Source organism: Platalea leucorodia (assembly GCF_965183815.1).
Source record: "Platalea leucorodia genome assembly, chromosome: 14".
Lineage (NCBI taxonomy): Eukaryota > Metazoa > Chordata > Aves > Pelecaniformes > Threskiornithidae > Platalea > Platalea leucorodia.
The window spans coordinates 13,646,179-13,665,961 of NC_138836.1; the positions used below are offsets into that span (position 1 = coordinate 13,646,179).

The 19,783-nt window shown below is 50.9% G+C and overlaps 3 protein-coding genes across 4 annotated transcripts; 2 read left to right on the forward strand and 1 right to left on the reverse strand.

Moving 5' to 3' along the window:
• Positions 1 to 3,142: 3,142 nt before the first annotated feature.
• Positions 3,143 to 8,678, forward strand: TMEM220 (transmembrane protein 220; the record flags this gene model as incomplete). The annotated part of the gene is made up of 6 exons (XM_082326559.1): positions 3,143 to 3,226; positions 3,347 to 3,376; positions 4,273 to 4,333; positions 6,313 to 6,436; positions 7,266 to 7,325; positions 8,157 to 8,678. 6 exons carry the CDS (start codon positions 3,143 to 3,145, stop codon positions 8,287 to 8,289), a joined length of 492 nt encoding a protein of 163 aa, XP_082182685.1. The 3' UTR covers positions 8,290 to 8,678.
• Positions 8,679 to 9,639: 961 nt separating this feature from the next.
• Positions 9,640 to 11,553, reverse strand: ADPRM (ADP-ribose/CDP-alcohol diphosphatase, manganese dependent). The gene is made up of 3 exons (XM_082326693.1): positions 10,968 to 11,553; positions 10,284 to 10,400; positions 9,640 to 10,024 (listed from the first exon to the last, which is right to left on the reverse strand). The coding sequence occupies exons 1-3, from the start codon at positions 11,518 to 11,520 to the stop codon at positions 9,738 to 9,740; spliced, it is 957 nt and encodes a 318-aa protein (XP_082182819.1). The 5' UTR covers positions 11,521 to 11,553; the 3' UTR covers positions 9,640 to 9,737.
• A 26-nt stretch (positions 11,554 to 11,579) lies between these two features.
• On the forward strand, positions 11,580 to 19,393 carry SCO1 (synthesis of cytochrome C oxidase 1; the record flags this gene model as incomplete). 2 transcript variants are annotated; one of them, XM_082326702.1, is made up of 6 exons in its annotated part: positions 11,580 to 11,774; positions 11,861 to 11,951; positions 12,769 to 12,966; positions 13,879 to 13,971; positions 14,081 to 14,196; positions 18,275 to 19,393. In XM_082326702.1, 6 exons carry the CDS (start codon positions 11,580 to 11,582, stop codon positions 18,401 to 18,403), a joined length of 822 nt encoding a protein of 273 aa, XP_082182828.1. In that variant the 3' UTR covers positions 18,404 to 19,393. The 2 variants fall into 2 exon arrangements, with proteins under 2 accessions (XP_082182828.1, XP_082182829.1); XM_082326703.1 differs by having other exon boundaries at positions 11,754 to 11,774; positions 11,858 to 11,951; positions 18,275 to 19,392.
• Positions 19,394 to 19,783: the final 390 nt, after the last annotated feature.

Consider the following 19,783-nt stretch of genomic DNA (forward strand, 5'->3'; position numbering starts at 1 on the left):
GTCATGCTCAGCATATAGAGCTGGGGAAGAAGAAGGAAGAGGGGGGACGTTCAGCGTGATGGCGTTTGTCTTCCCAAGTAACCGCTGTGCGTGATGGTTTCCTGGCGATGGCTGAGCACCTGCCTGCCGATGGAGGAGCGGCTGGGGGAGCTGGGGGGGCTCAGCCTGGAGAAGAGGAGGCTGAGGGGAGCCCTCATCGCTCTCTGCAATGGCCTGAAAGGAGGCTGGAGCCGGGGGGGTCGGTCTCTGCTCCCCAGGAACAGGCGATGGGACGAGAGGAAACGGCCTCAAGTTGTGCCAGGGGAGGTTTAGGTTGGATATTGGGAAATATTTTTTTTCCAAGAGGGTTATCAAGCACTGGCCCAGGCTGCCCAGGGCAGGGGTTGAGTCTCCATCCCTGGAGGTATTCAAAAGCCAGGGAGATGTGGTGCTTAGGGACATGGTTTAGTGGTGGGCTTGGCAGTGCCGGGTTAACGGTTGGACCTGATGATCTTAAAGGTCTTTTCCAACCTAAACGATTCTGTGATTCTAAGATTCTGTGATTCTATGAATTCCTTGTTTTGCTTTGCTTGCATGCACGGCTTTTGCTTTCCCTACTAAACTGTCTTTATCTCAACCCACGAGTTTTCTCACTTTTACCCTTATGATTCTCTCCCCCATCCCACCAGTGGGGGAGTGGGCGAGTGGCTGGGTGGTGCTTAGCTGCCAGCTGGGGTTAAACCACAAGAACCATGGAGTCATTACAAAAATTTCCATTGAAATCCCAATCTCTTGGCAAGGAAAAGACAGACGTCTCCTCCTATCCCTGACTCACTGTTCCTCCCCTACACCCGTAGTTCTTCAACATCACCAAATCTCCAAGCCCTGACATAGCTGTGGCACCCAGTGCCACATCTGTTCATGGCCCCTGGGACACAGAAGGCTCTTGTGACAAGCTCACTGGGGGTCCTCGGAGCTGATGCTCGCTCTTGCTATGTAACAGGAGGCCTTTCTGGAGACAGTTGCTTCTCTTCTGCCATGCCAGCTCCCAGTCAGCTTAGTTATTTCTACAGTAAAGAAAAAAACCCTTTCAGATACCTACCACCAAAGTTTATAACAAACACGAATCTCTCTCACACATAGCCTGGATGTAGAGGTGGGCTCACAATGTCCTTTGCAACTAAACAAAATGGTTCTTGGCTATGAGGACAGACTGGACAGAAACTCAGTGGAAGCCTCACTGTTCATAGTTAGTTTTGACTGCAGGATTTGCAGTAGTTCCTTATTCTGCCTTGCCTACACTGAAAAATGAATATCTAGTCTTGCATAGTCCTGCCTGACCTCGGAGGTATCCCTCAAAATAGTTGGTCTTTGCGTCACCACTGGTTGATCTGCAGCTGTACGGCCGCCCACGGCTCTTCCCAACCCCTCCCCGGGAGCCCTCCCAGCTCAGACAAGCCCCAGCACCCGTCAGCCCACTGTGGTGACTGGCGGTGCAGCTCCGCAGCCGTCTCAACCTCTGCCAGTCTGTGCCATGGCTCTGCACTCCAGCCCTCCCCTGCTACCCCGACAGCGCCTTCCTGCCCGCCCCGGCCACCGGCACACGCGTGCCAAACCGGGTCAAGGAGCTCGTCAGGGAGTGGTGAGGGCTGGCTGCTCCCTAAGGGACAGGCGCCGGGAGGGACACCATGGCCAACGGGGCATGGGCAATGCCTGTCCCACCGTCCTGGCGTGGGGCGAGCAGGGCAGAGCCAGGGACTGGAGCCAGATCCAACCGAGAGCCCAGATCAGCAGCCAAATTCATGGCGGCAAGGCAAGCCTGAGGTCAAGCTGGGAAGTCACCCTATGGGTCAGGGTCAGGGTCAGGCCCGGTGGGGGTAACCAGCATCAGACATAGCCCGGTGATGGCCGGTGAGATCCAGGGTGATGAGGCCGCTCTGAGGTCAAGCTGGGAAGCCAGCCCGTGGGTCAGGGGCTGGATCAACGGGCTCCATGGGCAAACGCAGGCAAGGCCGTGGCTGAGCTGGAGATGGGCGCTCCTGCAGCAGCTCAGGCAGGGACTGCGGGGCCCCTCGCGAGGGGTTTATACTTTTGCATAACTACGTGCCAGCTTTACTGTACAAGTTTGTTTATGTGTATTCACTGAGACAAAGATCTAATTCTCTTTCAGGTACACGAGTTATCCCAGAAACATGGAATGTCGCTATGAAGGCATCGCTGGGGGTCTCGAGTCCAACAGCCCAATTGAGGCAAGATTGTCACAACATCAGATCAGGTGAGCCATGGCTTTGCCTAGGTAAGCCTTGGAAATCCCCAAGGATGGAGATCACGCAGCCTGTCTGGGTCGCCTATTGCAGGCTGCACGACCCTCCTGATGAGGACATTGCTCTAATGTCCAGTCAAAACCTTCCAAGCCACCGTTTGTGGCCACCGCCCCTTGGTGAATCACCCGACGCCAGCGAGGAAAACACGGCTCTGCCACCCCTGTGCCCACCCCACAGGCAGTGACACGTTACTGCTGGATTTTCCTTCCTCTTTGCCCACTTCTGCTCAGAGGCCACGTTCTCTGGGCTCCTGACCATCCCGGCCGCTGGCTGCAGGACCCCAGCCCAGATCTGCACGTCCTTCCTCACTGGGGACCCTGGGCAGGACCGAAAGTTGCAGGTAGACAAAGAGGGAACCATAACTCCCTGCAACGTGCCGGTCACGCGCGGAGCCCAGGACGGACTTGGGCTCACTCGGCACCGGCGCTCGCTGATGGCTGGCCTGCTCCCCTGCAGGCGGGCTGGCGTCGGGTGACGCAGCCGCTGACGGGCAGGAGAACCCTCGCCCTCTGTAATTACCGGGGTGCGCCTGCTGCGACCGGCGCCGCGCGGCGCCGGCGTTTGGCTCCGTTTTGAAAGCAAGCGGATTTCAGTCCCCGCTCAGAGACCAGCGACGGGGGGGAACCCGCGCCCGCCGCCCCGCCCCGCCGCCCCCGCCCCGCGGCCCCGCCCCGCGGCCCCGCCCCGCGGCCCCGCCCCGCGGCCCCGCCCCGCGGCCCCGCCCCGCGGCCCCGCCCGCCCCGCCCCGCCGGCCCCGCCCCGCCCCGCCGGCCCCGCCCCGCCCCGCCGGCCCCGCCCCGCGGCCGTGTCCGTCCCGCCCGGCGGAGGCGGAGGCGGCCATGGCCGTGGCCGTGGCGGGGCGGCTGTGGCGGCTCTGCAACCTGCTGATGGCCGCCTTCTTCGGGCTGGCGGCCGCCGTGCAGGTGAGGGCGGGGCCGGGCTGGGGGCGGCCCCGCTCCGCTCCGCTCCGCTCCCCTCCCGCGGAGCGCGGCCCCGGCCGGGGCGGCGGCCGCGGGGTCTCAGTGCCCGCCTCCTCGCTGCAGGTGAACGACCCCGACGCCGGGCTGTGGACAGTGAGTACGGGCCGCGCTCCCCGCCGGGCGGCTGGGAAGGCCCTTCCCCCGGGGAAGGGCCGCCCCTTCCTTCTCCCGCGGCTCCGCCGGCCGGCGCCTGCCCCGGGTGTCCCGGCGGCCGCGGCCCCGCTCCGCTGCGCCCATCCCCGCTGCAGCCGGAGAGCAAGCAGGCTCCGGGAAACTCCTGCAGCGACGGCCGAAATCCGACCGTGCTTCCAGGATCCTCCTCATTTCGGCCCCGATTCGCAGCGGCCCCCTGCAGAGCGCTGGTTCCCTGCGCGGAGCACACGGAGCTGCTCCGGTTCCCCCGGCCCCGCCCGGGCGAGCTCCCGTCCCAGCGCCACCCGGGCTGGGCTCGGCGGGGCTGCCGCGGCCTCCAGGGGAGATGTGGAGGGAAGCCCCCTTCCCTGCCCGCTTTGCCAGCCCTCTCTGGGGCACAGGAGCAGCCCGGCGGCCCTGGCTGCAGGGCTTGAGCTGAGGGGCAAGGGCGGACGTCTCTGCATGCCAGAGGAGCTGCTGGGTGGGCGGGGGCTGTCCCCTGTGCGGGGGGACCTCCCTGGCGCGGGTGAGCCCAGCCGAGAGCAGCAAAGGGTGCTCCGGCTCCCAGGGGAGCCGCGGGGTTCCCTGGGGATGGGGATGCGGCGCACGGGGCTGTGCCGCGGGCCGGGCGGGCAGCGGGGCGCCGGTGACCCAGCCGCTGAGGACCAAGGGCTGGCAGCCAGCTGATGGCCGGGAGGCTGGGGGCGGCGGTGGAGATGAGCGCTGGCAGCGCCAGGGCGTGCAGAGGGAGAGGGGCTGGCGGCTGTCCTGCGGCTGGCAAACTGCCGGGAGGATGGGCTTCTGCTTCCTCATCTTGCACAGGTTTGCTGCAGAGCAGGCTTCTGTCCCGTTAACAGGTTGTCTACTTAGTGCCAGCTGCCCTGACGCTCCTTGTCAGCATTAACCCTTCAATAACAGGTACGATATTGGTGTGCAAAACAGAGTCTTTGCTCAAATTTTGCCCCCGAAAGGATTTTTTTTTTTTTTATTGAATCACAGGTTAAGATCAAACTGCGTGGAAACACGTCCTACTACCTTTTGAGGGCAAAAAGCCGTGGGACCTGCTTCTACAAACAGTGGTCAGTGGTTTAGTGCTGGTGGCTGGACGCGCTGCAGGGGAACGGAGGAGCCCTGCACAAAGGCCTGCTGCTGGCCTGGCCTTACCTTTGCACCCCGATCCCAGCGCTCAAAGCCTGAGCGGAGCACAAGCCTGGGAGCGTGCTCTGAACCTGGCTCCGGTGTTGACATTAGCACGTTAATTCACTTTGTTTCCTTGTTGTACATCTGCAGTTTTGCTTATCTGCCTCATAGCGGAGCACCCGAGCTCTGCGCAGTCCTTGCGAAGAGCTGAAGGTCCCGTTCAGGACCGAGTGCTGCAGCTACCCCCCAGCGCGCGCGGCAGCGCTGGGGACGTTTGGAGGCTTCAGCGCAGTGGCTGAGTGTCCAAGGGCGTACGCGAAGGCGGCTAATGCCGCATCCCAGGCTGAGAGAATCAGTGGGATCAGGTTTGGTCCGGGACTCCAGAAAATAGTTCATTTTTTGTATTTCCATCCAGTAGAAATAATTTTAAAATAATGACATTTTATATACACAAAGTGACTGGATCTTTTCTGGATGAATACTTACCTGAATAAACTAAAACCACAGTTGGGCCAAAAAAGAAAATCTTCAAGGGTGCAGGCAGTGGTCACAAATCACACCATTGCAGGCTCTCGGCATTCTGCCTACCTTAAGCATATAAAGTGGCAGCATTTGTAAAGCCAAAACCCATGACGGTTGGTTGCCTGTGGTTTTGAACATTTCAGGGGAGGTTTATTTGTGTGATAGGTGTAGCTTCAACATACTGGCATTTGGCTGGTCAAGAGAATCTGCACGTTAAACTTCCAAGTAGGTTTTTGTTACTTGTGCCAAGATCTGTGGAAAACAGAGATGAAAATAGCACAACTGTTGTATAACCGGACATTTCTGTAAATTCACCAAGGGATATTTGCCGTTCAAGTCTGTGGAAGACCCAGATGCTGCCTCCGCTGAGCTGCAGTAAGTTCAGCCACACGGGGCATCGATTACAACGTTGGGTCACGCTGAGCTCTTGAATTTTGGCAGCTCATCATCTTTAATGCATGCCTGGAGGGGTCAGGACCCAGAAAAGCCTGCTTTTAACTTCACAGTTTTCGCTGCTGCCATTGCTGAGATCAGCGAGAACTGCCTGTGGCGTTTGCTCACCTCTCCCCCGCGAGCCCTGGGAACGGCCATGGAAAACCACAGGCATCTGTGGGCCCATTCGGATATTTCACATCATCTGTGTTTCTCTGTTTGAAAACATCGATCCCCAGGCAGAGATGTCATCAGCATTGCTTGTCGTCACGGGCAAAAGCTGCGGCGGAGGCTCATCAGGGAGCGTGAGGGAAGACGCTCCCGGCAGCGTGGGGGTCGCTGGGTTCCCCTGACGGCTGGCTGGGAGCTGGGGCTCGCTCCCCTGGGCTCCGGTGGCCCTGTGGGGGCACGCCGAGCGCCCGGTTATGGCTGTCGGCTCTGGAAAGGCCGTTCCTCCTGCTTAAGAGAATTTCCATTTGCAATCCGCCTTGTGATTTTTTTTTTTTTTCCATGCGTGTTGAATGCTGGAGCCTGTTTTGTTTGCTGGAGAGAATAGGAAACTGTTTTCTTTGAGGTGCTGCTGCCAAGATGTTGCATTCCTAGGAAAGCAAGCCCCAAGCCGCTGGTGTTTATTTTCACCAGCCCTTTCTAGCAGATTTCCCTGGTCATAAAGATGCTGGTATGAATTCCATCTTCCTGCCTGTTTGCTGGAGGCATCTTTTTTAGCGATTCAGTTGCATTTTGATTTATAGGGTTTACTTCATGCTACGTTGCAGTTGCTGGCAGCCTATTTTTTTCCTCAGATAATGGCGTTTGGAGGAGCCTCTGTGACCTTCATTCTGCTGGTTGTATTGTTGGGATCATTGCCTTGGCTTGCACTTTGTTTGCTTACGCTCAAGGAAACATTTTGCACGAAGAGGAAGGCAGGTAAGCAGTGATTTTTATTTTCCCCTGCACGACTTCAGCACGCCAGGCCATCTCCTGCCCAGGTGGTCACCCTGCTGAACCCTGTTTGCTGGGCTGCTGCAGCGAGTGCCGTTGGTCCAGGGGAGCCAAACGGAGGAGGAAGGACCATAGTGCTCCAAACCAGCCATCTCTTGGACGAAAGAGCTGAAGGGAGAGTGAACAGTCGTGACTGCTTGCCTGATTGTGGCAGTGAGATTTACCTGCGGGCAGTTCTGGCTTTCGAAGACGAGGGCACTAGCACAGTGAAACAGTTCTGTGTTCTCTTGCTGCAGCTGTAGGAATGGGAATTAATGTTTTAAAAACACTGGAGGTGATACCATACGCATGTTTATCATCTGGCACGGGCTGCTGAGTCCTCTGAGCTGCCAGGAATAGAGGGGAGGGAGGATTTCTCACCTGGACACTGGGTTGTTGCCTAAAGTAGGTGCTTGCACAGTACTGAGGTGAAGCACTGGCAGCTCTTGCGGCTGTCTACGGGCTGGAATACTGGGGTGCTGCTTTGCTCTGTGTTAACGAGGGAAATGCGCTGTGGAATATAAGTTTGGCAGCAGAACAAAAAGCGGAAGCAGGAATTTCTGCAGCTGTATGGCTGGGTCACGTGCGTGTGTAGATTTGTGGTGGGAAGCAAAGTTATTCCGTGTAAACACCTTTATAATTATAATCCTAGTAAAAATATATTGAACTTCTCCAAAGGAGCAGACACTACTGTTTTGGAGGCAAAATTTGTGTTTTTTAAAAGTAAACGTCTGCTTGTATTATTTTCCGATCTGTTTTTTGTTTGACTTTTTAGAGAGTTGTTTGGTCTGGTGATTATTACAATATGGATGAGTCTTTGTCGCAGTTCAGCAAAGTAAGTTTTGTTTCCTTTTTTTTTTTAATCCATTCATATGTTCACATTTGGTGACTACCTTCTTGAAAACACATAGTTGATTTTGGCTGCTTGCTTCATGCCACCGTCTGAACCTTCTCAGATACCTAAGCAGTAGTACTGGTGCTACAGCCTGTAGGATCTTGCACAGATAAGTCTGTCGGGGAAAGTAAAGGTACACGAAACGTTTTTTCTGCTCTCCCTGCCATAATGGGCAGGGGACGTTCTTCCTTTGCGTAAGGACAGTGCGCCCCTTCCGTGGAACAGGCTAGTGAGTGTTGGCTACAACTGCTAACGAACTGCAAAGCCATTTCTGCCATTGCTCCCCATTTACAGAACTTTGCCGTGAGGGTCTCTGTACTGGTGTCTGCTGCGTCCACTGGAGCAGGCAAGTGATGCAGGCAGAGCTGCCAGAAGGCTCTGGGTGGCGGCTTGGCTGCAGCGGCTCCACACTTTTCTCCTCCAGCCTCTTCAGAGGACTGTGCTACAGCAGTTTTTGCTAAATTCCTGTTAGCTGGGAGCATGAAAAATCCCAATCTGCCAAACAGTGCCTTTGTGCTGGGAAAACACGTCACAGATGCTCTGGGCAAGCGGGGTGCTTTTATTGTCTCACCTGGTTTATGTAGCCTGAGGTGGCAGAAGAACTTTTTCTGCCGGCATGTGGTGCCTCTCCAGTAAAGGACTCTGCTGATGCATCCATAGGAGCTACATAAAAGTGGCCAAAGGCTCTCGGCTGTCTTTCCACCTGCAGCCAGGTGTGAATGTTTCGTAGCAGTCTGATTTGACAGCTCTGTTGCATTTGCTTCTTTATAGGAGTCCACTGGGTGGAGTTCGCTTGATTGCTGCAATCCTGGTCGCCCTCTTCCCCTTTGTTTCGTGGCTGTACATTTATGTGAACAAAGAGATGCGAGCATCTTGGCCAACACACTGTAAAACGGTGATTTAATTGGGTGGGAGAAAGTATAGAATAAATATTCTGACCTTACTTGCCTTTGCTTTTGGTTCTCAATGAAAGGTTAGTATCGGTTTGATAGGACCCAAGAATGCCTGGCTGCTTCCAGCAGCGCGGTTTGGGATTTGTTAAAAACATTGAGGAACGCTGTCAAATCTGAGTGGAGAATTTTTCTATGGCAACTGTTGTTCAGCTGGCTTCTCTGTACATTTTCAAAGCACTGTTGATCTAATGTGTGTTCTAAGGGTATATTCAAGATATCTTGGCATCCCTGCATCACTCTCCAACCACCTCGTACTTTGGGAAATCTACTGTTCTGTAACATAAGGGAAAAGTAAAGCAAATGCTTTGTTTCAATAAATGACTATTTACAGCCATAAAACTTCCAGATATCTACTTGGATAGTCCGTTGAGACAATTGCAAAATTGAGCAGTCTGTATTTCTGTTCCTACGCCAAAATCATTTGTAGAATATATCTGAAGAAATATTTTTGCTATTAACTGTAAATTACTGGTTTTATGGAGTAATAAATACTATTTTTCTAAAGAAAATTCAATGAAAGCTTCCGTATCTTTTATTTTCTGTGAGATGCATACTCAAGACTGCCACCAGCAGAGGTGGTCACTATCACAACTCTGCCTCTCAGAATTTCTGTTCCTGGAAAGCAGAACCCACACAGTAGCCCGGTGACAGTAAGCTGTTCCACCGCTACAAATCCTGGAGAAGGAGGCGCAGGTGAATACACTGGACAGGCAAGCTGGCTGGGAGAGCACAGCAACATGCTTTAGATCCTTCCACATCAAGGCGACTTCGCTCAGTACTGCTGCAGGCTCATACAGCTGCGCACACGTAGATGCCAGCGGGCCTGTCTGCAGCGTTACACGATGTAGCATAGATGGTCTCCATTTTCCTTGGGCTTAGCTTTTTTTGAAGATTACTTTAGTCTTTTAAAGCAATGTTAAGAAGACTGCATTAAGCTACAGGGCGGGCTAATTCTGCCAGCCATAAGACATTACTGACTACGATGTTAAAAAAAAAAAAAAAAAATTGAAATGCAACTGGGCAGGTACAATTCCGCATGCTTTAATTCTGACTGATATAAAAGAAGTGGCTTTTTTGACAATATTAATAATACAGTTTGCATTTTTTCACAGTAAGTAACAATCCGGTCAGGATTGGGTGTTTCAAGTCAATGTTCTGCATTCAAGTATATTTATTTCAAACATGGTTACTGGCCTTCTCCGTTCTCCACGAAGAAACTAGGTCTGTTTTCTTACAGACACATAATTTCTAAAATTCTGTATCCAAGAGAAAAATGTTTGAGTTAAAGCTATAAGGATCAGCTACGCACATCTTTCCACAAGCAAATAATAAGCTGAATCCCCTGCTTTTTTGTCCGAGTACTTACTGAAGAAGAGCAATTTGTATGTGCTTACCATTTTCAGAAATGCATAACTCTGTCTGAAATTCTGCCCCTTCCCTTTAGTATCATTTTATTTTCATAGACATAAACAGTTCCAAAGGCATTGCTTTCTGGTGGAGTTTCAATAACCCCCTCCAAAGTCAGATGATGAACTCCATGAGAGTCTAAACAATAGCCACCATCGTGCAGGTGCCCTGCAAGAAAGCAGACTACGCACTGATGGGAGCGTATGACCGAAAGAGCATCTTCGTAATTCCACGCTAGGCAAACTCTGTCTGAAGCATCTGGATGAATGGGCAGATGACCTGCAGTTGAGAGGGAAAGAAGCAGAGGAGTTAGTTTAAGTGTAACCAAGCTCTGCCTTCATTGCTGGGAAGTTCAGACATCTAACTGGATACAGAAAGCTCACCTGAGTGTGAGACACGGTTGCTATTCTCCTACTTCACAGGTTATACGCGTACCTCAGTTGAGCTACAAAGCTGCTACGTGTTTTCCTCAGCTAACATACGTTGGCTACATAACTTTTTTTGCATCTATCCCCATATATCCCCCATATCCACCTACCCATAACTATAACTTTTTCTTGGTTTTCGTCAGAGAACTTGAGGACTTCATCAAACCAGTCCAGCTGGGCTTGGCTAAATCCTCCGTTAAACTCTACAAACCGAGGTTCTTCGAGTCCTGCAATGAAGAAGAAGGTTAGGCAGAGGTGTATACACCTCTCATGGCTCCCCTATTTGCCTGCCTTATGTAAGTCTGCTTACGATAGACGATTTACTCTTATAACCTTTTTTTATTGCATCTCTTGGATCAAAACTCCAGCCTCCTTGGACAAACGAGAAAATTATTTGTTAGCGTTTTCAGGGGTTTTGGTCACGCAGCTTGCACAGGATTTCCACTCTTGGGTGCCCCCCCGGCATGGGATAGGGTGGGCATCACTCGACGCTCTGCAATAGCAGCTGCACCAACAGCTGACTTTTGTTCTGATACTGCAGGGCGCACAGCACAACATAAACCCATCCCAAAATCACCAGAGCAGCGTCACGGGTATGGGGGAGCATCTTCTGTGCCCGCCCAGAGACCCGCTTGACTGGCTCGCAGCTGGGAGGCGGAGGAGGGGGGCAGAAATGGGGCACATGCCTCAGCCCCCCGGCAACCAGATGTCAGCCCCGGGAGCCGCCTCATCGCTCTGGGAAGCGGGCGTTCAGCCGCCCGTGCTCCCTGCCGACGGGTTGAGCTGGGGGGTACCTGCGGGGCTGTTGAGGTTGTCATTGGGGTTCTTCTCCCGCAGCAGCCGCAGGGACTCCCGGTAGCGGGGGCTGTCCGGCTCCCTGCCCAGGATGCTCAGGTCGTAGGCATCGAGCACGACGACGCGGAACCGCGCGGCCGGGCTGAAGTGATAGGCCTGGCAGTCCCCGGCGGGCAGGCCGGCCACGGCCCCGGCGGGACGGCTGTTGAGGCCGGTGCGCGCCAGGCGGGCTCGGCTGAAGTTATAAAACTCGTGGTTGCCCCACGCGTGATGCACCGGCACCGGCAGCCGCCCCAGCGCTGCCAGCACCTGCCCCAAGGCACCCTCGGCCTCGCCCCTCTGGGCGTTGAGGCCATCGATGCTGTCGCCCAGCTGCAGCACGAAGGCGAGCGGCGGCCTCTCGGCGGCCCACGCTTCCACAGCGTCCCGCAGCCGCTCAAGGCTCTGCCGGTAATACCGCCGCCGGTACCCGCCGAAGTTGTAACCGTCCTCCGCGTCCGCGTACTGGATGTCCGCGATGACACCGAAGGAGAAGAGCGGCACCGCCTCCATGGCGGCCGCTGCCGGGTGAGGGGGGCGGAAGAGGCGGGCACGGAAGAGCGGGGGACAAGATGGCGGCGGCGGCGCTGCGCTGCGGGCGGGTAGCGCTGCACTGGCGGCTGCCGGGCGCGGGCAGCGTCGCCCAGCCCCTCACCGGCCGCCCAGGGCGGCCGGTGAGGGGCTGGGCGACGCTGCCCGCGCCCGGCAGCCGCCCGCTGTCCCGCCTGCCTGCGGGCAGCGGCCCGCGGCCAGGCGCGCAGAGGAGGGTGAGTGAGGGAGCCCGGGGCGGCGGGGCCGGGCCGCGCCGTCTCCCCCCCCCATTTTCAGTCACTAAACAGCTTCTCCTCAGCAGCTGGTGTCGTGGCGGTCGCTGGCGGCCACCTTCGTGCTGTGCGGGGGGCTGCTAGCCGGCATGAAGAAGGTGAAGCGGTGGAAGGAAGAGGGTGAGTGCGGGGGGGGAAGGACCGGAGCCTTCCCGCCTGAGGCTGCCAGCGTGCGGCCGGGCGGGAGAAGCAGCAGGAGCGTCGTGTTTTGTATTTGATATATTTTATTGTATTCAGATGTATTTTACCCGCTTCGGCATTCCGCTGAATCACGTCATGCTTGGCACAGTGCCGCTTCGTGCCTGTGTGTCTATAACTGCCACGGAAAATTTCCAGAAATTCTAAAAAAGCTTCAAGGCTAAGCGTTTTAAAATTCTTAAATACGCTTTTGCTCTCAGAATGGTTGCATTTGATCACGCACGACGCAGCACAGACACGGAGGTGGGGTTTTCTCTGCACGTTGGTTTCCCTCTGTGTAGCGTACGCGTGCGTTCCCCTCTCCTGCAGTGACTGCTCACGCGTTTCATTTTCATGTCTTTTGTGCTGAAAATCAGAGATGTTACAGCTTTTAGCATATGTTCAGTTTGCAAAGGATGCTAATTTTTCTGTTTCACACCAAGCCAAGTACCCGTCTTTCTCTTTTTTATTTCTTTCTTTTTTTTTTTTTAGATAAAAATACAATCAGATGACAATGAAAGACATTGTTATGTTTTAAAGGAGTTTAGTGATATGTTTGATTTTGCCCAAAATGGAATGCTTTTTGGAAGTCTTGTCCACGTCGGGTTTCTGCACGGTGGGCGTTGGTAGATCTCGACATTTCCACGCCCTGGGCCGTGACTCTACGAGGCTGCCTGACTCTCGGCTGCTCCCGAGGCTCGCCTGGGAAGCAGCGTGGATTGTGGCATGGACGTGTTTGATCCCCTCTTGTTTTTTGTAGAGCTGGAGAAGGAACGAAACCGAGGCATTGGGAAACCGCTGCTAGGAGGGCCCTTCTCACTCGTCAACCACGAGGGACAGCCCAAGACCAGCAAGGACTACATCGGCCAGTGGGTGCTGATCTACTTCGGCTTCACACACTGCCCTGACATCTGTCCTGATGAACTGGAGAAAATGATTGAAGTGGTAGATGAAATTGGTATGGGAATTCGGTTGGCGTAGGGGTCCTGTTTATGGGAGGTCTAGGTTTATTGCGGTAAAATATCGCAAATGCTAATAACTGATGATCTTCTTTAAAAAATGCTGTTGACTACTGTTCAGTAGTTGAATTAATTGCTAAGTGATACATCAGTCTGCCGGTCACTAGGATCTGATACTTAGAGCATGACAGCACTGATCTTTCTGCAACAGGGGACTTCTTGGTAATAAAACGTGATGGTGGCAGGTTACAGGGAATGGTGCCCTTGCATTGTGTTTTTGCCAAGAAGTGCTTGTGGAGTGTATTAGGATTTTTTTCCCCTCTGTTTTATTCATTCTGAGAACGAATCTCTGTGACAGTCTCTTCTGAGAGTGACTGTAACTGAGGTTAGGGGAAGGCTGTGTGGGAGAGGTGGTTTTCATAGCCTGCAGGTCCTGAAGAGTTACAGAGCAGGGGTAATAGTAACTGAGCAAGCGGGAGGGTGGACTAAAGTGAAGAAAATCTAGTGAAGGCTATGGCTGGAACATGAGGAAAAGAGCCTGAATTGTGTCTTCACCTATCCTCCCGCTCCACCATCACAGGCGTGCTTTCATTGTATTGACCATTGTGCTTTGATACGTACATCATGCATTTTCTGCATCAGAGCCAATTTGCCATCTCTCCTAAGCAGGGCAGGGTCTCCAGCTGAGAGGCTGGAAGCGTAGCTGCACCCAGCACAGGCACAGAGCGTTGTATTTCATGGCATTTGCTTCATTCAAAAATTACATAAATTAAGCTGCACAAAACAGTCTTTTTTGTCACTTAGGGTGGGCTTGAATTGATGTTACGGTATCTTGGCTGTGAGTTCATTTGAAGGGAGGCGAGAAATGATTTTTATTTTTCTAAGAAAAATAATAATTGTTAATGTCATAGATAGAATTCCATCTTTGCCAAATCTGACCCCACTCTTCATCACCATTGATCCCGAGAGGGACGACGAAGAAGCCATTGCCAGATACGTTAAAGGTATTACTGTTTTCTTGGTATCTTACAGCATGTAGTACAGAGCACTGAAAAGGAGGCTCTTGATGGCATTCTTTTCACTAAAATGTCTAAATGTCGTCTTCCTATCTAGAATTTTCTCCAAAGCTGATCGGATTGACTGGTACCAAGGCACAGATTGACCAAGTGGCCAAAGCTTACCGTGTGTATTACAGCGAAGGTCCCAAAGATGAGGACAATGATTACATAGTAAGTAAATGTTGGGCCTTTGCCTGGTGACAGACTTTGGATAAGAGCAGCATATAGATTTTAAAATCGGAAGGCAGCTGTTGCAATCTACAATGAAGTCCTACGTGATGGGACCCTGTGGCACCGATGTGTTAAGCTGTGTTTTAGAGGTCTCCGTCAGAATCACGGTGCCCTCTTACAAGCTCAGAACCTCCCTGAGACACGTTCTGAAAACGTACGATCCCAGGCCTGCATACGGAATGGCAGATGAGCCAGCAAGCCTGGCAGTTTGAATTTTTTTCTGTCATGTGATGTTTTTGTCTGGCTGTTTTCCTGTGTGCTCCAAAGTGAAAATGGAACTGGGAAATTAAGGCAATAGGAACAGGGAGAAATAAGAGGTAAAAGTCAGTAGCAGCTCGCTCCCTGCCGAACTGACACCAAGGAGCAGGGGCTTCCTGGCAGGAGACGTGGATGATGCAAAGTCTGCCTGCAGATACTGCGAGGATCTTCCTCCTTGGTCAAATGATCTGGAAGAGAGAGCATGCTAATGCTAGATTAAGTGGGAATAAAATACGTAGAGTAATAGTGGGAAGGGGGAAGCTGAGGTTTAAGTGAGGCTGAACTGGGTAGTCAAACTCATACCTGCTGGAAGTGAGTAGGACTGGTTACAGGGCTCGGAGCTGCTGCCGAGGCCTTCCTGACTTGCCACATCCTGAGAAAACTGGAAGAGTAAGGTAGGTACGAGTGAGAATACACGTTATATGGTCTTCATTTTTTTTCTTCATTACAAGAACTAAGGGCATCACAGAAAGCTAAAAACAGGTTCAAAAGGAAAGGTGATGGTTCTTGTTGCAGTGGGCACGGGAGAAGTGGAATCCCTCGCCACAGATGCAAATGGTAGAAGTTTGTGGGAGTCCACAGGAGGCTTGGTGTTAGTCTTTGGGAAAAACAATCTGTTGAAGATTATGAAATGCACAGAAATCTTGCCTAGTTCAGGAAGCCTGTGAGCTAAAAATGTTTGGAAGCTGGGAGATAATAGAGGAAGACAGTGTGGTTTTGGTGCTGGTTTTACACTCTTCTTTAAAGCAACCATTGTTGGCCACTAGTTGAGGTAGGATGCTGAGGCGGATTGGTTTTGATTTAATCCAGTATTCTCTATTTTTAATCTGCTTTTTAAAACCACCTGACTGCAACAAATAAATTATCCACGTGGACAAAAAGATTGGTGGAACAAAAAAGTGATGCATAGAAACAAACAGCAAGAGCAGCACGTGATCTCAGTAAAGAGAAGATGGAGTAAAAGGGGTGTGAAATGGGAGATCAAGAATTTGTTTTCACTTAAAGTGGCAACTCAATAGCTACAGAAGTCTGTGTCTAAGATACTGTATTTGAATGGAGGAGAGAGGCTTGCTGGAGAAATTCAGTACCAATTTAAATCAATCTAGCATCAGTCTGAAGTCAATCTAAAGATACTGCTTAAAATAAGATTTATAAAAGGGGGCTGGTGGAAATGCAAGAATAGGTTACAGGACCAGGATTGGCAAAGGATGCCTGCTCAGGAGAGGGAAAAAACCAGTAGAATCTGACACTAAATGAGTGAACTGAAGTTGAGATGATGGAAAGGGGCCAGAAAAGCCGAAGGAGGGCTGCTCCTTATGGAGGAAACCACACGTGGATTCTAGCAAACCACACCTGGGTTCTGGCATGGCCATGAAGGGAAAGTACAGGGGTTCGGCCAAGGGAAATAACTCTGTAGATGATGGCAGCTTCAGGGGAGGCTGGAGGGTGAAACCGAACTGGAGAATGGGGCTACAGATGTAATGAAGTAGGAGAAGGGATTCAGGATCCAGGGAGAATACGGCTGGTCTGTGCTAGGGTTGCGAGTCTGAGAGAAGGGAAGGGCAGCAAGGGAGAAAGGCCAGTGAGCAGGAGAGCAGCCTGGGAGCCCCAGACGTGGTGCCAAGGAGGAAGAGTATACCTGAATCTCTTCAGGATTTGCCTTAGGCTCTTGGCTTTGAGAGGCAGTGAGCTCTGTGTGCTCAGGGCAGGAAGGCCAGAGGACACAGATCTCTGAAACAAAATGGAGGGCGGATAGCAGCAACAGCAGACCTGGGAGGGAGAGCTTGAGGCTGGTTTTGTGCCTACCTGAGACTTATCCAGGTAATTACTGCTCTGTCGTTTCCTCCAGTAAGGTTTTTTTTTTTTCCTCATTATGTCTTGCATGGACCTGTCGTGCCAGCTGGTGATTAAGACTGACACTGGTGCAGGAGCGGGTGCTGTTTCCTCTGCAGGCTGCTGGGAGGTGGGGAAGAGGAGGAGGACCCCTACAGCCAATTAAACTTTGCTGCTTGTTTTGACTTGAAAAGAGCATTGAGAAATTATAATTTCTAAACATCTGTTTGAATTTTTCAAGTATTACTTGACTATTACTGGTTCCTATTTTATAATCTCATTTTTTATAATTCTCAATACCAGAACATCCAATTTACTTGTTTTATTCTGTGCTTTACAAGATTGCATTGAAACTCAAATGATGATCTTATGTGCATACAGTGGGAACAGTGCAGGCTTCAGGCACAGCTTGAAAAACAGTGGTCTTTTGCATGCAAACGGCGCTCCATCGTGACTGTATTTGATCTTCCATAGGCCGGGGAGTTAAGATACTCTGAGCAGGCTAGCTGATTTTTTTTTTTTTTTTTTTTTTTTTTTTGCTGCTTTCCAGTTGAAGGATCTAAATTGTGATTCAGATTCCTTAAAAAAATTGTCTCCTACAACTTGATTTTGTGATCTTATCTTGAAAATTTGAAATTAGAGTAAAATATTTGAATTAGACCTGCTTCAATAAGATTGTGAGAAACATTCTTTCAATGACAGAAATGCCATTAAGTTTAATGCATCCCTTTAGCTTGTGGTACTGGAAATGTTTATGTGATTTTTTTTTAATTTCAAACACAGTTTTATTCTCGGTGCATAAGTACATTTCAGTTCTTTTTCTCCAGTGGCAGTGAGATGATGATGTCACTTGAGCAGTCACAGATTCAAGGCCTCCCTTTTCAGTATTTTGTGTCTTTTCTCACAAAGATGTTGTCACAGATGCAGACAGTACTTGCAGTGGCATTTTAAATACATTTACAATGGAGTTAATTTTTATATAAATCAAATCAGAATACCTCGAACGTTCAAGTGTTACTTTGAACATTTTTTAAGGTTATTTCAATTCGGACAGTAGAGGGAGCCCCCTCCCAGCGCGTGTGTGTCACTCTGCGCCAGCTCCTCTGCAGCTCCTGTATCCCGGCGATGCTCTTGGTCCCGTTGTTTGCACTGACAGTGAACCTGGTTTAATGAAATACCTCTGTTTATATTGGGTTTGCATCATATCAGCAGCAGGAGCTTGAATACCTTCTGGGGGTCATGGAGCATCATGAGAAGTAGAGGGAAACTGGCAAAAGTGAGGGGGCGAGACCATTAGCCCACAGGTTTGCTCCAGCCTTGTCTGTGCTGTAGGAAGGGTGCCAGCAGCTTAGGGAAGACTTGTCTGCTTAAAGTATTCCTTCACACATTCTGAGTATGCAACTAGTTTTCTCTATTTATTTTCTTGGGTAAAACAAGAAGAGGCCGCCGAGGTGATGCTGAGGTTTTCCTTATCTTGCTTTAGCTTCTTGGTGAGAAGTCTTGTCAGGCAGCTGAACCAAGGGCTGAACGGGACGCTGTTGCTGCTGGCCTTGGGGGATGTGCAGGATGTTCCAGTATTTAAAGAGTGGCTACAAAGAAGATGAAGACTCCCTTTTTACAAAGAGTCACGTGGAAAGGACGCGGGGTAATGGGTACAAGTTACTCCTGGGGAGGTTCCGATTGGACACAAGAGAAAAATTTTTCACGATGGGAACAATCAGCCACTGGAGCAATCTGTCCAGGGAAGCGGTGGGTTCCCTAACATTGGACACTTTTACGATTCGGCTGGACAGGGTGCTGGGCCATCTTGTCTAGACCATGCTTTTGCCAAGAAAGGTTGGACCAGATGATCCTTGAGGTCCCTTCCAATCTGGTATTCTGTGATTCTATCATCTTTTTTACCAAGTCACGATGTGCTCTCTTACAGGTGGATCACACAATAATAATGTACCTCCTCGGGCCAGATGGTGACTTCGTGGACTATTATGGCCAGAATAAGAGGAGCTCAGAGATTTCTGCTTCTATTGCTGCACACATGAGAAAATACAGATCCTGAAACATAAGGTCTTCAAAGATTGATGTGAATATCACCTGTAGGTTTGGCTGTAACTGGGCATTGGAGTTGAAGCTGAAGTGTACAAGTGTAACATCCTGTCATCACATGCCTCCTTTCTTCCCAATAAGAAAGGCAACCATACTTCCGCAAAATACCATTATCAAAAATCTCTGTAGAGCCTTCCCCATGGATATTATTTGCAACAAGATCTAGGCTACAGAATGAAATCTGGGACTTCTCTGAAACATTGTTGGGAGCAAAAAATGGAAAACACTTTTCATTTGGGAAGAACGTGTGTATCACTGGTAAAATGAATTGGTATCTCTTGGCGAGACATCAGCAAAGGACGGTCACTGCAGGAGGATGATTACTTGACGAAAAGCCATGTGGGCCATGGCATTCTCAGAGGACCTCTCCCCTCTTTGTTTCTGCACTGTTTTGCCTTCTGGGAGAGGCAGTTACAATATTATCAGCAGGAGAGCCTTAAGAGTACTTCTTTATCAAGGTTAAGAAGGTGAGGAGCACTGAAAGCATCAGCAGCTTCCGCGCATGGGACCAGCCCTGTAGTGTGGCTGATCTCTTCTTCATTTGAATGCAGAAATGAAATGCTTTTTCTTGGTGATTTTTCCAGGTGAACGGCGTTAACTTACAAGGAAATGAGTAATGGATTGCAAATAGATTTTTCTTCTGGTCTAAACAATTTTATGCATAGTCGGCCTGATACGAATATTGCTGAATAGTGAAGTGGGGAGGATGAAGGGGGTCTGTGTCCATGCGTACAGCTGTCAATCAGAGAAATTTTATGCAGTGCAGCATTTGAAAATAAAGATTGCTTTGTATAAGCAATACTTTTTTCTCCCTTAGTTAGGTTTGACTAGAATATCATCAGAACTTTGTATACTGGTCAAGCTTCATATTCTTGCTCTGTTTTATCTCTTTTTGGAAAGTAGTGTTTATCTGTAGCAGTGCAAACCATAAGCTGAATGTGTTTTTTTTAAGGCAGCTGAACCCCAGAAAACGGCCCACAGGAGACAAAACAGAAGAGTTCTTGGTGCGAGTCCCAAAGTGTTTCAAACTGGATACAGGTGTTCCTACTGGTAGTGCTGGCATTCTTCTGAGTGTTGGGGTTGGAAGAGAACGCTTCTGTCTGAGGGAAGGTGGAATGTCTATGGTAAATGTCCATCTTTCCAAAATCCTGAAAAACAGTACACTTAACCTGTTCCAGAGCAGTTATAAAACATGATAAAGTAGCGTAGGTCCACATCAGCTGCCCTGTACTATGGTGACCTCCTGAGGGTATCGGGAACGTCACTGTGATAGAGTGTGTCTAGAACTGCACTCTTCTGATAAAGCTCTGTCAAGGAAGGAAGATTCCTGAAG